The 21,639-nt window shown below is 36.1% G+C and overlaps 1 protein-coding gene across 1 annotated transcript; it reads left to right on the top strand.

Moving 5' to 3' along the window:
• Positions 1-10,083: 10,083 nt before the first annotated feature.
• LOC306865151 (neuritin) lies at positions 10,084-14,534 on the top strand (the record flags this gene model as incomplete). Its single annotated transcript, XM_079409561.1, has 3 exons — positions 10,084-10,138; positions 12,617-12,761; positions 14,315-14,534. The coding sequence occupies 3 exons, from the start codon at positions 10,084-10,086 to the stop codon at positions 14,532-14,534; spliced, it is 420 nt and encodes a 139-aa protein (XP_079265687.1).
• Positions 14,535-21,639: the final 7,105 nt, after the last annotated feature.

Genomic DNA, 21,639 nt, shown 5'->3' with positions numbered 1-21,639 from the left:
GTATATGTGCTTCTATCTGAAACCCTGTGTTGTGTGTGAAGTGTGTGAGAGGTGAGGATCTGACACCATGATGTAGGGTAAAGGTCAGTGCAAGCTCAAGGTAAACATCAGCTACAGGAGTATTTCTATTGCGAAGCATGCAACAAAATCTAAATATTGAGAAAATCACCTTTAAAGTTGTCCAAATTAAGTTCTTAGCAATGCATATTACTGATCAAAAATGTAGTTTTAATATATTTACAGTATGAAATTTACAAAATATCTTCATGGAACATGATCTTTGATTAATATCGTAATGATTTTTGGCATAAATGAAAAATCAATAATTTTGAGCCATACAATGTATTTTTGGCTATTGCTACAAATATACCCCAGAGACTTAAGACTGGTTTTGTGCTATGGTTAGTCTAGCAAATTTGTGGTTAGCATATTTTTTGTAGTAAAACCATGGTTATTTTTTATATTAATCAAATATTATGTCTTAAAATTACTTAATTGCTAAAGGTAAAATTACTCAATTAAATTGATGAATAATGAAATATTTACATAGGCCTTTAAAAGTGGCCAAATTACTCAAAATTTAATTTACGTTTTAATTAAATCATGATACATAACAATGCATGAATGAAATGTCTTTAAATGGGTAAATTTGGTGTAGCCTATTTAGTTTCTGAGTTGTGAACAAGCAGTTGCTGTTCATTGTAAATATTTAATCATATTTGGCATAAAAGGAATTCATTCTGTTGACCAGTAATCAAGTAAATAATCTCTCTCCATGTGAAAGCCTGACAGTGGTTGTCTTTGTGTACATGTACAGTATGAAGCCAGGTCAGTCTTGTAATATGTAAACAATGTGGTTCATAAAAATGTACATAAAGACAATAGGCATACTGTGCTGGAAGAAATTGACCTGAAACGGTTCCCTAAACAACAGCAGGTGACAAAAATTTTCCTTTTTCTTTTTTTAAATAAATAAATAAATATCACCTTCTTGCCAACACCAAACTACAACAAATATTCAGTTCAGCAAATGTCCAAAAATAAATTAATTAATTAGCAAACAATACATCTAAACATAAAACATCCAAAAATAGCCATACAAATCATCTAAAGGCTTGTCTGTTTAAACTGCTTTTATTTGTTTATGTAGACTAAATATTTTCACTTATGCTTTTTTTAAAAGAAGAAATCAGAAATGTTTGTGTTGATTCTCAATTCTGATGACTTAACTATTACAGTAAAATATGAAAAACGGTAATACCAACACTAATTTATATGAGCGGTTGGTTGTGAATGGGATGTAGACTACACATAAATTATGAATCAATACAGTGCTTGGATTCCCACATGCATGCAAGGCACAATGAATATAACGAACACTCACTAATGAGTTGCGACACCCCAGAATAAGAATTGTGAGGCCATTATTGTGAGGGAATTGTGTTGTAATTGAAGACGTTTACAGCTGAATGCAGCTCCTGTACATTGTAGCTTGTGTTTTATGCATCTGATGTCCATGTTTGTAAAACAGACTGATTGAAATAGACTTTTACAAATGATAAATGTGACTCAAGCAGAGGAATGATGAAAGATGAATGATGCTTTGAGACCTCTGATTTAGAAACAAAACTTACAACTTTGCCCGAGTTTGAATTTACACATGGCTCATTTCTGCAACTTTTTTTTTTTTCATTACTGTTTAAGGTAGTTATTTACCAACGCTATTTTCTTCACTTTTGCAAGCTTATTTCATTTTGCAGGCCTCTGAGCAAAGTCATTTCTCACAATTATGTTTTAGGTTGCTTTAGAACCAGATTCTTGTGGATTTATACTGAAATTGAAAGACACTGCAACTTAACTTGTCATTTGGTTTCATTTCCCCACATCTTCTACCATGGCTTTATTGACATGCCCTCAAAGACACTTCCTGATATTCAACAGAACAAGATATTGAAACTTAACTCTGAAATAACGAGTTGCATTGTTTATACTTTTCTAAGAACAGCATCTCACACACACTGGCTTCTGAAAACTAGTTTAATGGCTCAGATGTGATCAGTTCAGAATGATTTGATATATTCAGCTGAAATTCTCCCACATGTAGTTGTCTTTTTTTTCATTACTTCTTGATTTGAAGTATTTCAGGTTTGACATGCTACCAGTTATGACATTACCATTTTCTTTTCAGTCAAGTCAAATTATCCCAGCTGCTGCATTTTACACTCATATCACTTTATCATTTTACATTCTGTTTGACTACATTACACGAAATTGGTGACTTTTGTGTCCCTAAAACAAATAATCAAACATAAAATTAATATAATTTGTGATTTAAAAGCATAACAGTACTATGTATTATTTCATGAATATTACATTAAAAAAAAGTCAATTAAATATTATTTGAAATAATTTGACCATTTATTCTGATAAGGGTAAGGTTTTGGCCTGTCTCTCGCTATGATTTTTCTTTTTCAGCAGGACTTTCAATTTGCAAAATAAAGGCAAAATTATATAAAAGTCACATTTGCATATATTGTTGTAAATTCATTGTTAAGCAATATTTTTGGCATAACTATACATTTTTTTCTATAAAATATAAATCATTAATTTATTGGTGTCCCCTGATTTCATGTCAGCCACTTCTATAATGCTCTATTTTCGATGATTTTTGAGTCTTGGGGGGGGGCTGTTACCATTTAAAAAATGTAAATTTAAACAATTATTAGCAAATTAGTTTGAAATGGCCAACCCTGTTACTGTCATCCCTGTTACTTGTCAGGGGTAACAGGTTTTGACATGCGGGTAACAGGGATAACATAGATTAGTTGTCACCCTGTTTTGTAAAGATTGTCTGTGTAAAAATTCAAACATTTTAAAGGTCACCCTGAGTATATTGTTGAGCTGATACATATATCATTCAGTGGCATATGAGCACAGCACTGGATTAGGGATCCTAATAATTGCCTCTTAGACCATTATTCTAATAATAGATCTATTTTTCACTTTTTCACTTTTTCACTTTATCCAAATAATAGATCCTAATTATAGATCTCTTAGAAATGTAATGTGCTAACTCAACAATTAACTGGTTTTAACTGAAGAATTTACTGTTTACTATTGTCATACAATAATGCCAAGTGCAAAACAATATAATGCAATTTAAACTTGTAAAACTGTACAGTAATATGTAAACAAATATGTGCAGTGTGCTGAAGAATGTGTGTCCTGTCATCCCTGTTACTATGTCAATCATGCTTCTGTTATCAATTTCATAAAAAATTATAAGAATGATATTTCATACAACCTTCCAGGTTTTTCCATTATAATTGTAATTATATTTTATTTTGGACTAAGCCATTTTTTAACATCTCTCTTTTAAAAATAGATATTTTTCTTAATTGAAATGTGGTCACCCTCCAAAATTAGGGTGTTCTTAGTCATCTAATGACAAATATAAAGCTATATATATATATATATATATATACACAAAATTTAAAACAATCTCAGTGAAAAGATGAGATGTTCATATGTGAACATGGTCCAGAAGCGCTGTCGTGTCCTGTGGGCCAAGCCTCATCTAAAATGTTTCAAAGTGGAAAAGTGTTCTGTGGTCAGAAGAGTCCAAATTTGACATTCTTGTTGGAAATCACGGATGCCGTGTCCTCTGGGCTAAAGAGGAGGGAGAGCTTCCAGTGTGTCATCAGCGTTCAGTTCAAAAGCCAGTATCTCTGATGTGCATAAGTGCATACGGCAGCTTGCATGTTTTGGAAGGCACTATAAATGCTGAAAGGTATATAAAGGTTTTAAAGCAGCATATGCTCCCCTCCAGATGACGTGTATTTCAGCAGGACAATGCAAAACCACATACTGCAGCTATCACAACAGCATGGCTTTGTAGTAGAAGAGTCCGGGTACTGAATTGGCCTGCCTGCATCCAGATCTTTCACCTACAGAGAACATTTGGCACAACATTAATCGAAAAATACGTCAAAGACGACCACAAACTCTTCAGCAGCTGGAAACCTATATCAGGCAAGAATGGGACTCCAGAAATTCATAACCTCGATGCAGAGACGTCTTCAAACTGTTTTGAAAAGAAGAGGAGATGCTACACCATGGTAAACATGCCCCCGTCCCAAATATTTTGAGACCAACTATTGTAGCAGGCATCAAATTTGAAATGAGCTCATTTTGTGCATAAAATTGTACAAATTTCTCAGTTTAAATATTTGTTATGTTATCTAGGTTCTATTGTGGCTCATGCGATTTGAAAGTTTTCGTTTTATTCAAATTTAAAAAACGTCCCAACATTTCCAGAATTCGGGTTGTATTTCAATTTTCAGTTTTTGCAAGTGGAAAAGGCACCGAATTCATGGAATGACCTTTAACTTAATATGAACAGGTTTGATTTGGTGTATTACAGAAACATGGATTCTAGGCTGTTATTAGTTTATTTATCAGTACCATTTACTATTTTTATATTATCACTCTGAGAAGACATCATCTCAAACATTTTATCTGATGTATGATATTTCATCAGCGTGAATTTTCATCTTCCCTATTAATTTCAATCACAAAAGAGTATTTATGCTCTTGAAAGTAATTCCTGAAAACCTTGAACTTCAATTTACAGACTAAAACATAAAACCTAAGTTATTATCTAAGTTAAAATGGCATTTGGGAACTTCATGATGTTTTTGCACAATAAAGAGTTGTATTTTAGGCCTCAAAAGTAAACTTTATGAAATAAGCGACAATTGGAAATAACATACAGTACTACTCATAGTTCCTCAGCCAGTCAAATGAAATGGTGAAATTGATAAACTGATGTCATTTTCATTGTTTTATTCTTTTTACATATAAAACTGAAATATGGAAGCGACAGATCTTTGAATCACTATCATAGAACATATTTCATAGTTTTGTAGCGATAATTATGCTTTATTGGTAGAAAGCACAGTAATTATCTGAATGTTTGTCATGTTGTTGATGATCTGAAATATGCTGCTGTCATCAAGAATCAGAAGCGAGGTCACAGATTTGTGTATCAGACTGATCTTGGGATCATCTTGACTTGTCCTCGTTCCATGGAGGTGTTTTTCACCAGTAGAAGATGAAGTCCTGAGCCTATATTAATCAGAATGGGGCTCCTCATGGGCACATCTGACTGGAGCTTCTCAGCAGACCATCTCTTCTTCTACAGAGACCGTGAGTTCAGCACTTTTAACGACACTTTCTGAAATTTCTTGCTTTAATTTCTATTTTTAATAATTTGCTTTCAATTTTAACTTCTGCATATTTCTCTCACAAATACACTCTTACACATAAAGGTTCTTTATTGGCATCAGTGGTTCCACAAAGAACCTTTACATGGAACCTTTTCATTCCACAAAAGGTTCTTTATAGTGGAAAAAGGTTCTTTAGATTATTAAAATGGTTCTTCAAAAATGGTTAATTGAAAGGTTCTTTCGGGAACCAAAACTGATTCATCTATGGCATGACACATACTTATTTGTACTGTATGTGTTAAGTTTTTTATGTGTATGTAGGCCAAAAATAATAAAAGACCGTGTTCGCACAACTTTTTAATTTGTGGCCCTGACTGACTAATTTGTTCTCTCATTTTTAGTTCAATCAAAATTATTTACTAAATCAAGAGAGCAAATTAGACAATTGTGGCCACAAATAAACATGCTGTGGGAAATTTAGTATTTTATATAGCACATGATGTTAAAATAGATATTTTTTATTATAAGTTTTTTTTTTAATAAACTCATTGATGTATAGAGATTTTTTAAGCAATTCAATTGTATTTAGCTTACATAAATAGAAGAAAAAAAAACATTTTGGGTTCAGTATGTTTTCTAGGAAATTAATTTTATTCAGCAAGGTGCATTAAATTAATCAAAAGTGGCAGTAAAGACATTTAATGTCACAGAAGATTTCTGTTTCAAATATTTCTGTTTACCCTGATTAAAAAAAAAAACTGTAACAATTTGCACAAAAAGCAGCACAACTGTTTTCAACATTGATAATAATCAGAAATATTTCTTGAGCAGTAAATCAGTATATTATTATGATTTCTGAAGATCATGTGACACTGAAGACTGGAGTAATGATGCTGAAAATACAGCTGCGCACCAGAGGAATAAATTATACTTTAAAATATATTTAAATAGAAAACAGTTATTTTAAATTGTAAAATTTTTCACAATATTGCTATTTTTACTGTATTTTCGATCAAACAAATGCAGCTGAAAAGTGAGCAGAAGAGACTTCTTTCGAAAACATCAAAAATGTTACGGACTCCAAACGAATGAACAATGTTCTGAGTAACTGTGTCAGTGATGGGTCTGTGATAGGAAGGCTCCTGCTGCTGCTGGTACTGCATTACTCGGCTGAGAATGATATTTCATCACTGCTTTATGATTCTCACAGTTTCACCAAGAGTTTGGCTTCCCTAAAATAGTCTAACACCACATTGCATCATATCTTCCCACGGGGCCAGACAGAAAGAAATAGATAAAGTCTCGTTCATTCAGTGCACATGTACACGCATGCACACACCTTTCGCTCCTTTCCTCTGCAGCTGTCACGAATCTCCAAGTGTACGTCTCAGGCTCTGTATTTAAAAGTCTAACATTAACATGATCTGTCCACCAGGCAAACGTCACAACATCTTGTGTACAACATGTCAGATCTAACATATACTCCATCCTGGGGATCCCAACTCGGCCGTGTTACCTTTTCCAGCTCAACCTACCTGAGCATGTGACTTTTGAAGGCGTGACACCAAGAGCACCAAGTAAAGTTCTATATTCATTCATATTCAACTGAACTTTGTGAACCAAGCCTTTGACAATTAACACATTTAGAAGTCAAAGTGTCATTTTTTTTCTTTAAATCATCCCACAGTTTTGACACCACACCCTTAAAATGGTAAACCCTAAGAAGACATTATTGCGCTGTTCTAAAATACATATACAGACAGCATCCTAGGCATCATATGACTTTTTCTGATCCAAGATGGTGGACTGAGTGGAATGAAATGTCTATTATAAATAGGGTGGCCATCCATCTGGTTTTAGGTCAGACAGTCCATCTACAGGTTACAAAACCGGTTAGGGTTGCAAAAATTGCCTTCACAAAGGCTAAAAAAAGGCCTCTGGAAATCATTTGAAATATCACCCCTAATGAAAAAGTTCTATCTCTGCTTATGGGTTTGGGGTTGTTAGTCTTTATCCTGGATTCACGTTATCCTGCAAAGTGTCATTTTTTTAGCTTTTATACATGGCCACCCCGATCATAAATAGACAATATATATTTCTTCCAATTCTGTAAATGTTTCAAATCAAAATAGTTCAGTCTTATTAAAAATGGATGCTATCTAATATTTGCTGTAATATATACTGTATATAGTGCTATTAGCAGTTTGTCATAGGTCAAGTCTTTTACACAAATTGTCAGAGACAGACAACCACTGCCAAACTTAAAAGGTTTTTGATGCTCATCCATTATCATTAGCATGATTAGACGACCAGGAGGCCTCTGAACACCACTCAGTGTTTTAATATATATGTTTAATTGTTCTGAAACGTTTAGTCCTGACTCAGCTGCAATGTTTGTATTCAAAAAATCATGTAATTTTTTTTTGGTTTGTTTTTTTTCCAGCAACACGAGTGTTGATATGCGTGCAACGGACAACAAGAACGCACACAACACCAGCAGGTACAAGAACACCAACCTCATTGTGCGCAGGAATAAAGAATTCATCATCATCGTCAGGTTTGACCGACCCTTCAATAACCAGCAGGACACTCTGCAGATGGAGTTAATAATTGGTGAGCAGATCTTTTAAAACATCTCATTTACATTTATATTACATTCAATATGACATTCAGTTGCTTTTACTCAAATGATGACAATAAAAAACAAAAGAGCAATATGAAAGTGCTGTGGCAAATCCCCGATAGTCTAACATAACACACGATAGTGCATAGCAATTTTCTTTTTTAATAATTAATTTGCCTAGTACTTCATTCTTATCATTCAAATAATTCCAGACAGAATCTGCTTCGCCTATTTTCCGAAAGAAAGGAAAACTCTGCTGATGCAATGATTCACTCCACTCCCTCCATATTAATGAAACATGGTTTAGTCAGCCTCCACTGCACCAGTGCTGCTGGAATACCCCCTTCTCTCTCTTTCTGTCTCCCCTGCTTTCCCCAAGCCCTCCCCGCGCCCACCTGCATGAGTCACCACGGAAAACCTCTCAGGCTATATGGAGTAATTGGGTAACACGGGACAAACACATTAAACAGGGATTCCCCACGCTGTTGAAATGACAGTTCATTTAAATCTGTTCACTCAGGATGTTTAGACATTCCTCCAAGACTGGCTGTGTAATATTATTTGTATCAGCCAAAATATTTGCTTCTCTGATCAAAGAGATAACATAACCTAGATATATTATACTTTTTGTTGCACACCTCCGCCACAAGATGGAGACAAAACATGAATAAAAACCTGCTATTGTTTGGACTCCTATGGCATTCTCTATAAATGAAATCCATGATATTGCATCCCTCCCTGCATTGCAACACTAGGCAGGCTTTTTGTTGTTGTTCGGTTATGCAACTGCTCATTGTCCTCGAAATGTTAAATGCACTAATTTACACTAATTATAATGCTCATCTATTGGCATACATTTATGTGACATATACATTCAGTTTGAAGATTTACATATAGCCCGCCATTCATTTAACTAATATCAAATACTAAAAAATTCAAAAAGACCAAAAAATTCGATCATATTGTGAAGAGCCCTCAGGGCTTCCGTCTCCATGGGGTCTGAACTGTCAGGGGACCTAATTACTCAGCAGCAGGAGCACATGGTTTCTACTCACTGGTCGGATTCTCCTTCAAATAGAATGCCCTAGGTAACTTTTTAGTATTCTTCTCCTGAAGTCAGAGTCTCTGGAAAAAAAAAAAGGCATCCATACTCAGTACTCATTGGTTGGCTACAAATTCCGCTGACGTCAGCACGGTAAGAACTTTTTCAGTGATACAGACATCGCCTTTCTCTCAGTTGTAACGTCACTCATCTCAGCCCATATGAAATGATTCTTAATATTCACCATTTTCAGTAACAGATTACAACTTGTGATTTATTAGTATACTCGGTATTTAAAAATATGCCAACATTGACATTTGTGTGTGTGTAAAGTGGTTTTAATATAGTGCTATCAGTAGTTAAAAGATTCACAAAAAAAAAAGATTTTGCCTGTAATCATCAAAACAGCACAGTCTGCTTCTTTTACCCCAGTTCACCTCAGTCAGACCTTGATAACCTTGCTGGAGTATTTAAGTCATAAACAACTCATTAATAACGATTAGTTCTGCATTAATAAGACTCAAAATAAAATGTGGGCACTTCATTAATCAAACTGTGTTATAGCGCCCACGAAATACGCACGGAGCAGGGTCACATTTCCATAAATGATGCTGTCCTACAATACATCACGATCATCATGTCATTAAGAGGGAGCATGGCCTATAACCAACCTTAGGCAACCTGAACCTCATCATGCACCCTCAGTTTATGCATGTTTCAGTCTAGGCACCCTGGAGCAATGAAATCTGCACGTGTATCCATATATGGGTCACGGGTCCACGCGTAAGCTTCACTGCGTGAGGGTGGATAGGTGAGACCACCGGAGAGAGATATATGCGCACATCTCCGCAATCCCTGAAATGCCAGTACAGTGCGAGAGGGGGGAGAAGGGGCCAGCCCGGTCTAGCAAATGAGAAAATAGAGAAGTGGGGAGTCCGACGGTGAATTTTACGTCAAGCTTGAGATGTGGGCGTGAAGAAGGGAGAGAAAAAACACGAGGCATTACCGCCTTCTCTTAACGGGGTGCACCATTTGACTGCGCCGCGCCGCGCCGACCACGGGAAAAATCACAGAGTTTCTCAATAACTGCGTGAACTAAACAGCGATGTTCAACGCTCAGTTTCGGCTATCTTTTCCCCTCACGACTATCTAAAATTGGCATATACTCCAATGGTTTTACTGGACGTAGGATGGGATTAACTTTGTCTGGAAGATATATTTCATTGTTTCTTGCTGTTCAAATAGGTAAGTCGATTATTTTGTCGTATGTTTTGGGATGGGCTGAGTTTTCCTTTTTAATCTCGTTTTTCTTTTATATAGATACTTAGCCTATAAAAACACCTTATAATTCATATTTAGGGCTATATTGAAGCCCGTGAATGTATAATTTCTTCACATTGTGTTATATGTGATGTGTGTTGGTGAATATTTTAATTGCAATGCTACTGTCCCGACTGCGATTTAAAGGTTTGCAACTGGCTCGAGATCTGGGTCTTGACTGACAAAATACTTATTAATAAGTATGTTTTAAATGTATAATAGCGGGATAATAGTGTATTGCATCTCCATTAAATGTTGGAGAGCGTTCCGACAAATAAAGCGTATTGGAGCAAGTTGGTGAAAGTGTGGGACTGCCCGATCCTCTCCATAATAATTCATTCAAACAAATATTGAAAATAATACGAAACGCATTAAAATGATCGAATTAACAGATTCTGCAGGTTTTATACATGCATCATCAGTTTTATGATCCCATGTGTCCCTTTACAAATAACGCAGTAACAACAAAATATAATTTACTTACAGGCTAATTTAATATCGTACGTTTTTATATGGCTTTCTTGTTAGGGCTCTGCAATGAAAAGTGCATGTTGTGCATTAGGATGAAATCAGTAGCTATGGTTGTTATAGTGAAAAAGCTGGTGTGGTTACCAAGCTGAACTACATTAATTTGCCATAAACCCCCTCCTGACTTCGTTGAGCAGATTATTTGGTGCCAGGTTGACACCGGTCCCGCTGACAGGGTCTAGTAAAGTGGTCGTGACCACTAGTACAGTAGGATAGGTGACTCTATATTAGATGCTCAGTTGTTTCTAAATATAGATCATCATCGTGCCACGAAGAACGATTTAAAAAATTCGCCGTTTATTCGCAGCGTTGTCTTTTGTGACTGCTTATTAAAGAGAGTAAAGACAGGGAGGACTGAATTGTATTTTAAATATGAAAGCATGCATCCCATTAATACACGGCTTTCCCAGGCAAGCTATGAGCATCTTTGTATTTCGCATCCTCGTATCCGCCATGTTGAGGTTTCATATTTCAATAATTTTAATAAAAATTCACGAAACAGGTTATAGAGAGTATAGTAATGCATGGCATCGCATTTACGCCTTTATTGTTTGCTTAGTATGATCTGTTGGAGGAATATGCTTGTAATGTTTATCATAGGCGATTCGTGTAAAAGAAAAGGACGATCTGTCCGTGATATCACAATTATAGCGACATCATTCGTTATGTGACATTACTCAGTGTCAAGAATCTATACAGTAATTTAATAATTTTAAGTGCTTTATCACTTCAGTGTTTTGTGTCATTGCTGGATGTGTTCATTTAGTTATTTATTCTGTGGGTGATAAAGAATGCACGAAACGACTGCTTCAGGTATACAGCAAAAACGACTTTTTACTATTTACAATAGCTGCATTATAGCCTAACAGTCATGATTGTATCTATATTTTCTTTTTCGGTTTTTCTTTAGCGTATAATGCGTGTAGAATAGAATATTTGAATGGGTATAAAATAATGTAGCATCCTATAACATGTATGGGGACAAATATAGCCTACAACGTAGTCATGTAATAGGTATAGGCTATAATGCATAAAACACAGTCTAGCATGCACTGCATTTAATATAATAGATAGCATGAAATGCATAGAATATAACAGGGACACTGGCTAGAGTTGGCTATATAATGCACATACAGATGCAAGGTATTGCATATAATTCTATGCTATGCAAAGCATCTGAAATATATAGGGTGTGTGTGGGGTGTAACAGGGTGTTTGCATCCTGCCCATATTCCTACAGCGGTTAATAGGCCTGATTTGAACAGTGAAACAACTTAATCAGTTCAAGAGATCTCGCTGTTTAACGAACCTGTGAAGAAGCCACTGGAGTTTAAGGTTCGTTTAGCAAAGGGATCTGGTCAATTGATCATGTTGTGACCTCCCAGTCCATCACCGAGTCCCAAACGAAGAGGGAAGGAAAACAATGTGTGTCCAAATCTTCCCATTTTCCCTAATAGAGCTGTCATCAAAAAAGAGACTCTTTTCTAGATGTGTAAAAAAAAAAAAAAAAGGAGGGGGAATACAAATCACTCCGAATGAAAATCTCACCTCACACAAGCCCACACCCCACCCTCATGTAAAGCATTACATCATCGTTTGTCCACGAGCCACCCTCACGCTCAACACATTATTCTATGCAACACACACATATTATTGTGTCTTAAAATCGCTTCGACTTTATTTATAATCAGAATTATTAAATAAGATGAGCGAAGAACAGAAAATATAAACGCTAATAGTAAATATTCACCGAACACATACGTAGGCTGTATTGCAACGAGTCCTTTTAGGAAAAAATGAACACTATTCCAGAAGATTCAAATAATAAAGTTGTTGTTAAACCTAAAAGATTTATGCTAATTTCTCGTTTTCCAGCCTATCTGCTGCAGGCGGTTCGAGCGGCTGGGAAATGTGAAACAGTGTTCAAAGGTTTCTCCAACTGCCTGCTTCAACTGGGAGAGAACATGGCCAGCTATCCACAGGAACTGGACGAGAAGGAAAACCTGCAGACCATCTGCACGTAAGGGAAACATGCATACACACAACAGATGAAATATACGTGTGTGAGAGTAGGGAGGGAGAGAAACGGCGAGAGGGGCCAGATGGCAGAAGGGGCCCCTTGTTTAACTCGACAGCTCCATGAGCAGAAATAGAGCCGTGCATGCAGTACACACTATTCACATTTCACCAGTTTATTACAATTAGATGAACCATCTCTACACGCCACGGCCAAAGGTCAACATCTATAATCGGATCGGATCGGGAGGTAATGCACATAGCGATCCGCCCTAAAATAACGGGATCTTTTACAGCCGGCACAGTATTTTATTACAGGGACTGACATTATACTTCCCTTTCCTTCACATTTTTTTCTATATTAAATCCGCCTGTCGTTTTTTTTATGCATATACACTCTGCTCAGTTTTTTAGAGCATTCGGTTGTTGTTGTTTTGTTTTTGTTTGTTTTTTTAATAAAATTAATAAAGGAGATCTAGTGTCCGGACAGCTGACACTGCATTTATTTTCCATATACTGTATTCCATCGAGGCTACTAGATACAATTCATCCATATTTTTTATTTTATTTTATTTTATTTTTCTGCTGAAGTAGAAGCATTTTATTTTTTCGCAATTGTATTGTATTCTCATTTATTTGGAATAATGCGCGTGTTCATTTGTAGATGCAGGGTTTAGAATGTGGGTGTGTGTTCCTGAAATAAATTAATAAATTATAGGCTTGAGAGTGGGATAGAGGAAGGGGGTGGGGCACAGCATGGGAGTTGTAAGAGAGCGAGAGAGATGGGGAGGGCTCTAGAAGTCACGTGATACTGAGACTTTTCCCTCTGGAGCCGCTCGGGTTTCCCTCGTGCCCTATCTCCTCCTTCACTTGGCTACATCAGGACTCATGAATGCTATAAAATGCATCCTATGTTAGAGTTTCGAATAATGTCATAATTATGTGGATTGTATTGCCTATATATATATATATTATTTATTTTTTCCGGTTAGACGTTTATTAAACACATTAATGTTAGCTATATTTTGTTATTAACCTTCAAATTAACTGAATAATTAAAAATGAGATGAATATCATGATATAACTATGTACAAAATACGATACTTAATGTTATTTACTTAATGTTAATTAGTAGTGTTTAAAATGCAAATGAAAACGGAAGTTTAATGCAGTCAAATATATATAAATATTTATATTATGACATAAACGCATAAGTCGAAACTGTGGCGTTTTTTTTTAAGTTGAAAGCAAAACAAATCTCAAAACTGCTTTCCACATATAGAATATTTTCAAAATGTTTCAAAACCAAAAAATAAAGAAAAAAGAAAAAAAAAATCTGTTTTCAGAAATACAAGTTTCAATTTCAAAGAATTAAGACAATAACCTACTTAACAAAATAAATAAAGATAATAAAATAAAACTAAATGAAATGTATAATAGCAAAACAACAAAAATGCAACATGCTCGACTTGAATATGTTAATGCAAAGTGAAGCGTGACTCAAATCAGAGATGAGTAATGATTTCTTGCTTTGTGTTTGAAATATTTGATTTGCAGTTACTGGGATGATTTCCATTCATGTGCGACCACTGCTCTGGCAGACTGTCAGGAGGGAGCCACAGATCTGTGGGAGAAGCTGAAAAAAGAGTCCAGAAATCTGGACTTTCGCGGCAGCTTGTTTGAACTGTGTGCGGGAGGCAACGGCGCGAGCCGATTATCGGTTCCGTTCGGCGTAACGCTGGTCCTGTCTGCGCTCGTGACGTGGATGCAGTTTTAACCCACGGGAAGAGAAGATGAAGAAAAAAAATCAAAGAAGAGAAAAAAAAGAGAAAGAAAAGAGAGAGAGAGAAGAAAAGACCAGACAAACCATCAAGAATAAAAAAGAAATAATAAGTAATGACGATCAAAATTCATCCTCACCCAAATGGATTTATATACCTATTTCATCTGGAGAAAAAGACGTTTTTTGCAAGAGACAATGGCAAGAAGAAGTCTTCTGGGAATGCTCAAGCACATTTGCCTGACTCTGGGTCGATTTCATGAAATATTTATCATATATTGAGTTGAAATGACGGCCTGAATTTCTGAAAGGTCCTGGTTAGAAGCGTAGTATTTTATAACATTACCGTCTGTTATGAATGAATAATTACTGTAGGCTTTTCACATTCTCTACGGCCATCATGCATTATAGAAAGATAGGAAATATTCTCCCATTCATTTGTTTTTTATATGCTCTTTGTCAATATTTCGTTTTTCATTTATCAAATTTATTTTAGTCAAGCCAAGTATATGGATGATATGTGAGGGGGTTAGAAGGTTTGCTGACCCACCAATCCAGAAAATTATAAGAAAGCCTCTAATAATAACGACGCTAATAATAGGCTTTAAATAATAATCATTATAATAATAACAAGTATAATAAATAAACCTCAGGAATGATTAAAGGCATCTATTTAGTGGCATAAAGAATATATATACATATAAATACTTTATTAAGGAACAAAGAAGTGTCAAATGTAGCCATGAAGAGGCTGTGAGATAGTTGGCTGTTGCCATTTTTTCCCCAAAATGCTATTGTATTCCATTCAAAGAAGAATTGTCTCGACATATAACAGTATAAATGTAACACTTTACATTACAGTGTCCATGTTGCATATAACAAATGTGTAATTACAAGCAAGCAGCTCCAGGAAACAATTGCACATCAAGTAGTTCATTACTATTACGCAGTACTTACACAGTAATTACACTGCAACGTAAAGTGTGGCCGTATTTCTCCCGACAGTATCTGGACCTTGACATTAATAGTTGGATGAGGTGAATTTTGCTAGCTTTATTTGATGTTGCCAAGGCATAGACCACGTTTCACTGCCTTCAGAAGATGTGTATTTCGTTTGTTCGTTCGTTTGTTCGTTTCTGGGGATGTTGCATATGAAATACCTGAATATACAAAACCATAAGTAAATAAGAGATGTATGTGAAATGAAAAGAGAGATACTTTAACCGAAGCAGTTTTAAAACAGATTGATTATACAGGTATATAAAATAGACTGCTAAAAATAAGTATTTAAAAGAATTAAATAAAAAACAGTTACTGTTTGAAAGAGATTTGTGTTGTTGTTGTTGTTGTTTTTTTATTGATGTAGCCTTTGTGGTGGTTACAATGCATCTAAAATATCTAATGTAGCCTAATGCATCTCGGTTATACACAGCCTGAATAAAAGGTGCATTCATTAATGATGGTCAAAAAATAGAAATCAAATTTCTAAGGGGTACGTTCAACACACACGCGTTCTCTTCCAGCTCGTGAACGAGCACGCAGGCGCGCGCAAAGGCGAGACTCTGTGGAGTGAAGACGTATTGTTTCATTATTAATAAGGTGGCAGAGAGAGTCATTTCATATTGATTCCCCCGCGCTCAGCGCATTTCTGCAGCATATAAGGCGCTTGTCTGAGCGAAAACAACCTCCAGGTTGAAAAATGATAGTCGAGGGAAAAGTATTTATGCTGAACACATTTTAAGAAACATTAGTCTATTGCTTTTCAAGAGGCTACGGTCTTTTCCTGTTGTAAGTCAATGACAAATAACGATGTCGACGCGATAAACAAAAGATAATAAAAAAACCCAACTTTAAATACATAAAAATAACCATAATTTTCAACTGATATTTAGAACTAAACACAGCAAGTGGTGCAACCAAGTACAAAGTTTGCAAGAAAAAAAAGACATATCCTGATGTTTTAAGTCATGAATATCAAGTAGCCTACAACATTTCAAATAATATGTAATCCTTTCAATAAATAAAAATAAATATCCGTCATTTCTTCAAGATTTTTAACATTTTAATTCGAGTAGATTAATAACTCCACATTTTGACAAAAAATCAGATTCAGAAACCGAGAATATGCTAATCAAAAGAAAGTCATTTTCTCATTAATTCATTTTGAATGCATTTCTGCATATATTTGCACACAAAATACAACCCAAACCAACATTAAACCGAGTTTAACGTGGTTTAGAGAATAACTGTTAAATTCTTTAAAAATCTATTGAAATGTACAAATGGAAGAAAATATGAAAGTTTTTACATTTAAAAAAAAACCTAGAACTGGTATATTTCACAAGTAATGCATTGATACGATAAATAAAATAAGAGTGTTCCTTTTTCGCTTATTTATTAAGTACAGCTCTTTTGAAAATGAATATAAATCTGACTGTGTATCTCTATTTGATACATAGAGAAATAAACAATCTTTGACCAGTGGTAAAATGAGCACTAGTGTTCTTCCTGGAGGTGTGAGACTGCATGAATGGGACTGAAGTCCTATTATTGCTCCTTTTTGAGTTTGAAAATGAGATTGGATTTCATTCCGTCCCTGGAAGGGGATGACGACTACATTTGTAATCTCATTAAAATGCATGTTATTCTGTTGCTGGCACTGAATATATTATCCTCCACAGATCTTTGTGTAGTGCATAGAGACACATTTTCTTTCGTAGCTTTTTTTTTTCCCAAGTTCTGCAACACTCATTGGAACATTTCCTAACCACACAAATGAGGAGACTATACTGACTTTGACATGTAATCTTTAACAATGAAAGTAGAGGACATACACATTCACACTGAGATGTCTGGCTCCCCTACGCCTGCTCCACAACATGACCATTTTTCAGGGCTGGCAGGATTGATCAACGTGCCCATGCCAGTGCCAGGCAGACTTGTTTAGCTGTGCCTTTTCTCACAGTGCTGTGAGCAGAAAGGCAGGGCATTACAGTCACGCAGAGCATCATGGAAGGTTGGGTTTTTTCTCAGTAACACAGTCAGCTGGAGTGGTTTGATTCACAGAGCAGAGATAATGATTTTAGCACTGAAAAAAATTTGATGCGGATCAATTAATCAGTAACTCAATTAATCAAAATACCTGGGATGCGTTTCCCAAAAGCATAGTTAGCCATCTATGGTCGCAACTTCCGCTGTTGGTGTTTCCCAAATCCATAATTCCAACTAACATTCTCAAACAACATCGCTAAATTGTGTTTGAACTGGTCTCCCCCGTGGTTTGTTCTTTAGAATGGCATTTGGACTTGACTAGACCATGCACTTGAGCAAAATAAGCAAGCTAACATGTAGTAGGCCTAATCTTTCATTCAATCTACATCTTTGTTAGGTGAAATAAAGCACCGTTTTGAGAGTGTTTACGTGCACTAGTATCTACTTAGATGGGGAAATCTGAAATCGGACTTATTCCGCAATATTGTGTTGCACTTTCAAACTTCCTATGAAAATACTTCCTTCTATATACAGCCTATATCTGTAATCTTTGGTAGTTAGGCCTACTGGGAACCCCAGAGTGATGTAAGGGAAACCACAAATTAGCCTACAACAAATAAGGTGAAGAAAAATAGCGAAGCATTGTTAATTTACTTTATTAATTTGCTCTCGAATCAATTAATTAGCATAAGTTACCACTACACCACCTGTTAATGTCATTAATAACAGTTAAGTGGTTCGAACATGAATGTGCGACAAAGTTCCCTTGTTTTCGGGTGGTGATGTTTACACCGTTTTCAAATACAACAATAGGCCTACAATGCTGTTTTGTTGACCTGAAAACTGGTTTCAAAGTGCAAGTTTTTGAAAACGATGTCTGTGTAAACTATGCGAATTTGTGAAAACGACGACGTACTATTACATGTCAGCTTGGCATTTCTTTTCTTTACAAAGTGACATTGCCAACTACTGTTAGGGACCTATCATCATGCACCTGGTGCAATGTGGCACCAGGCGTGACACAAGTGTGTTTTGATAGTTTCAGCATGACGCAGTTATTAGGTGTGTTTGACTTTAAGTGGCTTTAAGTGTACTATTTGAGGGGACAACCATTTTAAGTGGTGTTCGAAACCATAGTGGATGTTCTCGAGTGCACTCATTCAATCCCACAATGCACCGCAAAAACGAGTGTACAACCGATGTACACTCAACGGCTAGAGAATCCCCAGAATGCACTGTGAGAGTCACGCGCCGAGAGAGTCCCGCGTCTCACCCAATGATGGCGCACGCAGCTGAATCATCTATTCATTCATTTTAGAAGCGCTCGTCCACGGTGTAATACAGCATAATACAACAAAAAAAAGGTCAATTTATTAGTTGTAAATTGACTATTAGGGTTTATACATAATTTCCGTGACAGAGTTCAAAATATATCCTTCAATCTTACTGCTGGAGCTGCCCGTTTCAAATGATTATTAAACAGCAAGCAAACTATGCAAAAGCGGCAGTCCTTCCGGTGCACTCAGTGTCCGAATTCACTCACTCGTTTTCATTCACTCCTTCAAGTGAACTGTATGAGTGGACTAATGTAGGGAATAGTGAATGAGGGTATAGGGGGCGATTTCGGATACAGCCCCGAGACGCTGTGTGTTTCTAGGCTAAAGCAAAAACACTTTAATTCAGCAGTTTTCAACTCCAGTTAAACCGCTGGTCTAACTCATAGTGTAAAATAGTCTAACTGATTGCTTTTAGATGGAAAAGCTGCCCATAACTCCTGGTCTAGGATCTGTTTTCTTCGTAATTATAGCATAACGAAGTAGATTTGACAAACAATTCAGTGTATCTTCTGCTTTGGAAAGCGTCAAATGATTTTACAATGCATTTTCGCAGAGGAGAGCAAAGTAGCCAATCAAAGACATGTTTGTTGATTTCTACAACGCAATGGCCAATCAGAGGTGTTTAGGTTGGAATCCACACCCAAAACACACCCATTACTAATTAAGAGAATAGGGACAACCCTTTTTGACCATGCGCCGGGCGCTTTTTCCCGTCGCAAAACCAAACAATATAGAAGAGCATGGGCCCTATTTTAACGATCTAAGTGCAAATCCACTTTTGCTAGTTTAACGATGGGAAAACGGTCGGCGCGCCCGGGCGTATGGTCTAAATGGGTTGTCCCTATTCTCTTAAAGAGTAATGGGTGTTTTTTGGGTGTAACGTGCAATAAGAGCAAGTTGCGATCGTGTCATGGCGGATTCGCAATTAAAACGGCGAATTTTAAGCGTCTCCAGAGAGCAAAAGGATCTGCTCATGCGCGAGCAAATAGGTAGGCTAATTCTGATACACGCAATGACTATCCATTATGACATGCATGACATTTTTACATTTATGTAGCCATACACAATAATATTAGTTTACACTGTAATCCTTTAATTTTTAAAGATTTGGTATGTTTGTGTGCTGCTGCGCGTCCCTGTGTGTAATAAGCAAAGTGAACCCGCGTTGTGGACCCGCCCAGAGGCACATTTTCTACTAACGCGCTCTTTAAATAACAAAAAAATAAAATAAATTGCGCGTGTGTATTAGCGCCCCCTACATATAACAAAGAAGAGATGGATTCTAGGAGCATAAGTATAGCTCAAATGTATTTAGATTTTTTTCTGTCAAGTATACTTCAATGTAATTTTAAGTATATTTCTGAGAAGTGCGTAAAAAGTAGACAAAGTATACTTTCCTATTTTAAGTTTAAAGAAGTATACTAATAGCACACTTGAATAAACTTTTTTTTTCGTAAGGGACACTAAGTTATAATGAGATGCAACTTTACAATTACTTACTATATTATTACTTACTATTATTCCAGTAGGTCTGAAATATATATTGTACATTTTAATCGATTTTATCAATCCTATAAGATCACTGCATGTCACACTGTGCGACATGGAGCTAATAAACTTGGCTATGACGTGTGTGTAGACTGTTCGATGATGACACCTACTCGTACGATATGACGCACATTTCTATAGATGAATAAAACGTCATCAGCATGCGCTAATGGTAAACAAAAAGAGCATGATAAATCACACTTTAGCAGTTGTATTTTTTGTTTGTGCTGAAAAAAAGAAGGTATAAGAACTTGATGTAAACAGGTTTATGTTTTAGCGTCACGTCGCGTTGATTTCATGTCACATTTTTATTTGTTGTTCAGTAAACGTGGATCATACCAGCAAACACATTGCGATGATCACGCTGTATCGTAGGCTATCTTTGGTCGCAAGACCGTGACAACGGTCATCTTTGAACCCCTCACTGTACGACATAAGAGCACCGATCAGGAGCCACGATCACAGAAATCGCCACGGTTGTTTCACGATGCCAGTCTTTCGTCTGGTTTTTAGGGCTTTAGACCATGCACTTAGATCATTAAAATAGGGCCCATAATGTTTAACGTCGCAGATCCATGTGAACGGGATCGTTTTGACAATGTTGTCACCTGTACTTAAAAAAGAAACACATTTTCAATTTTTGTATATTGCTGTTGTGTAAGGTAGGCTACCTTTAGTTTCTACTATATATATACTGCATGTATATATATATAAACTATTCAGCTGAAGTAAAGCAGGGAACCACTTCTGAATTTATAACATTATCCTTCCAATTCAAAGGTCTTTCATGAGAGGTTACTAATGGGATAATGTTTCGCCTTCAGCAAATAAATTAAGAAATTAATCAAATTATTGTTGACTTAACACCTTTTAATAGCACACATGCCTCATCATCTTACCTCACGCTGAGAATCTCCGTAAAGGGTCATAATTAAAAGCCCAAAGCGGGTTAGTTCAATGGCACGTATGTCCAAGCTGGCCATTTCACTGCATCTGGGAAACAAATACATCACTCTAATGTAATTACAAGGGCTGGGTAATCCAACAGTACCTATTAGTGCCAACAAATAATGAATGCAATAAATTGTAGATTGAGACAGGATAATATTTCAATAATGGACCTCAGAGTGGTTAACTAAACTTGAACATCATGGAAATATTTTTGGTTAAGGGTAATGTTAGAGAGGGTGTTGTACTGTTGAGCTTGGACACAAAAAAGGTTCATT

This window comes from Barbus barbus, assembly GCF_936440315.1.
Source record: "Barbus barbus genome assembly, chromosome: 46".
Classification (NCBI taxonomy): Eukaryota; Metazoa; Chordata; class Actinopteri; order Cypriniformes; family Cyprinidae; genus Barbus; species Barbus barbus.
The sequence above is the reverse complement of the archived record's forward strand: the minus strand, read 5'-3'. Positions and strand labels throughout refer to the sequence as shown.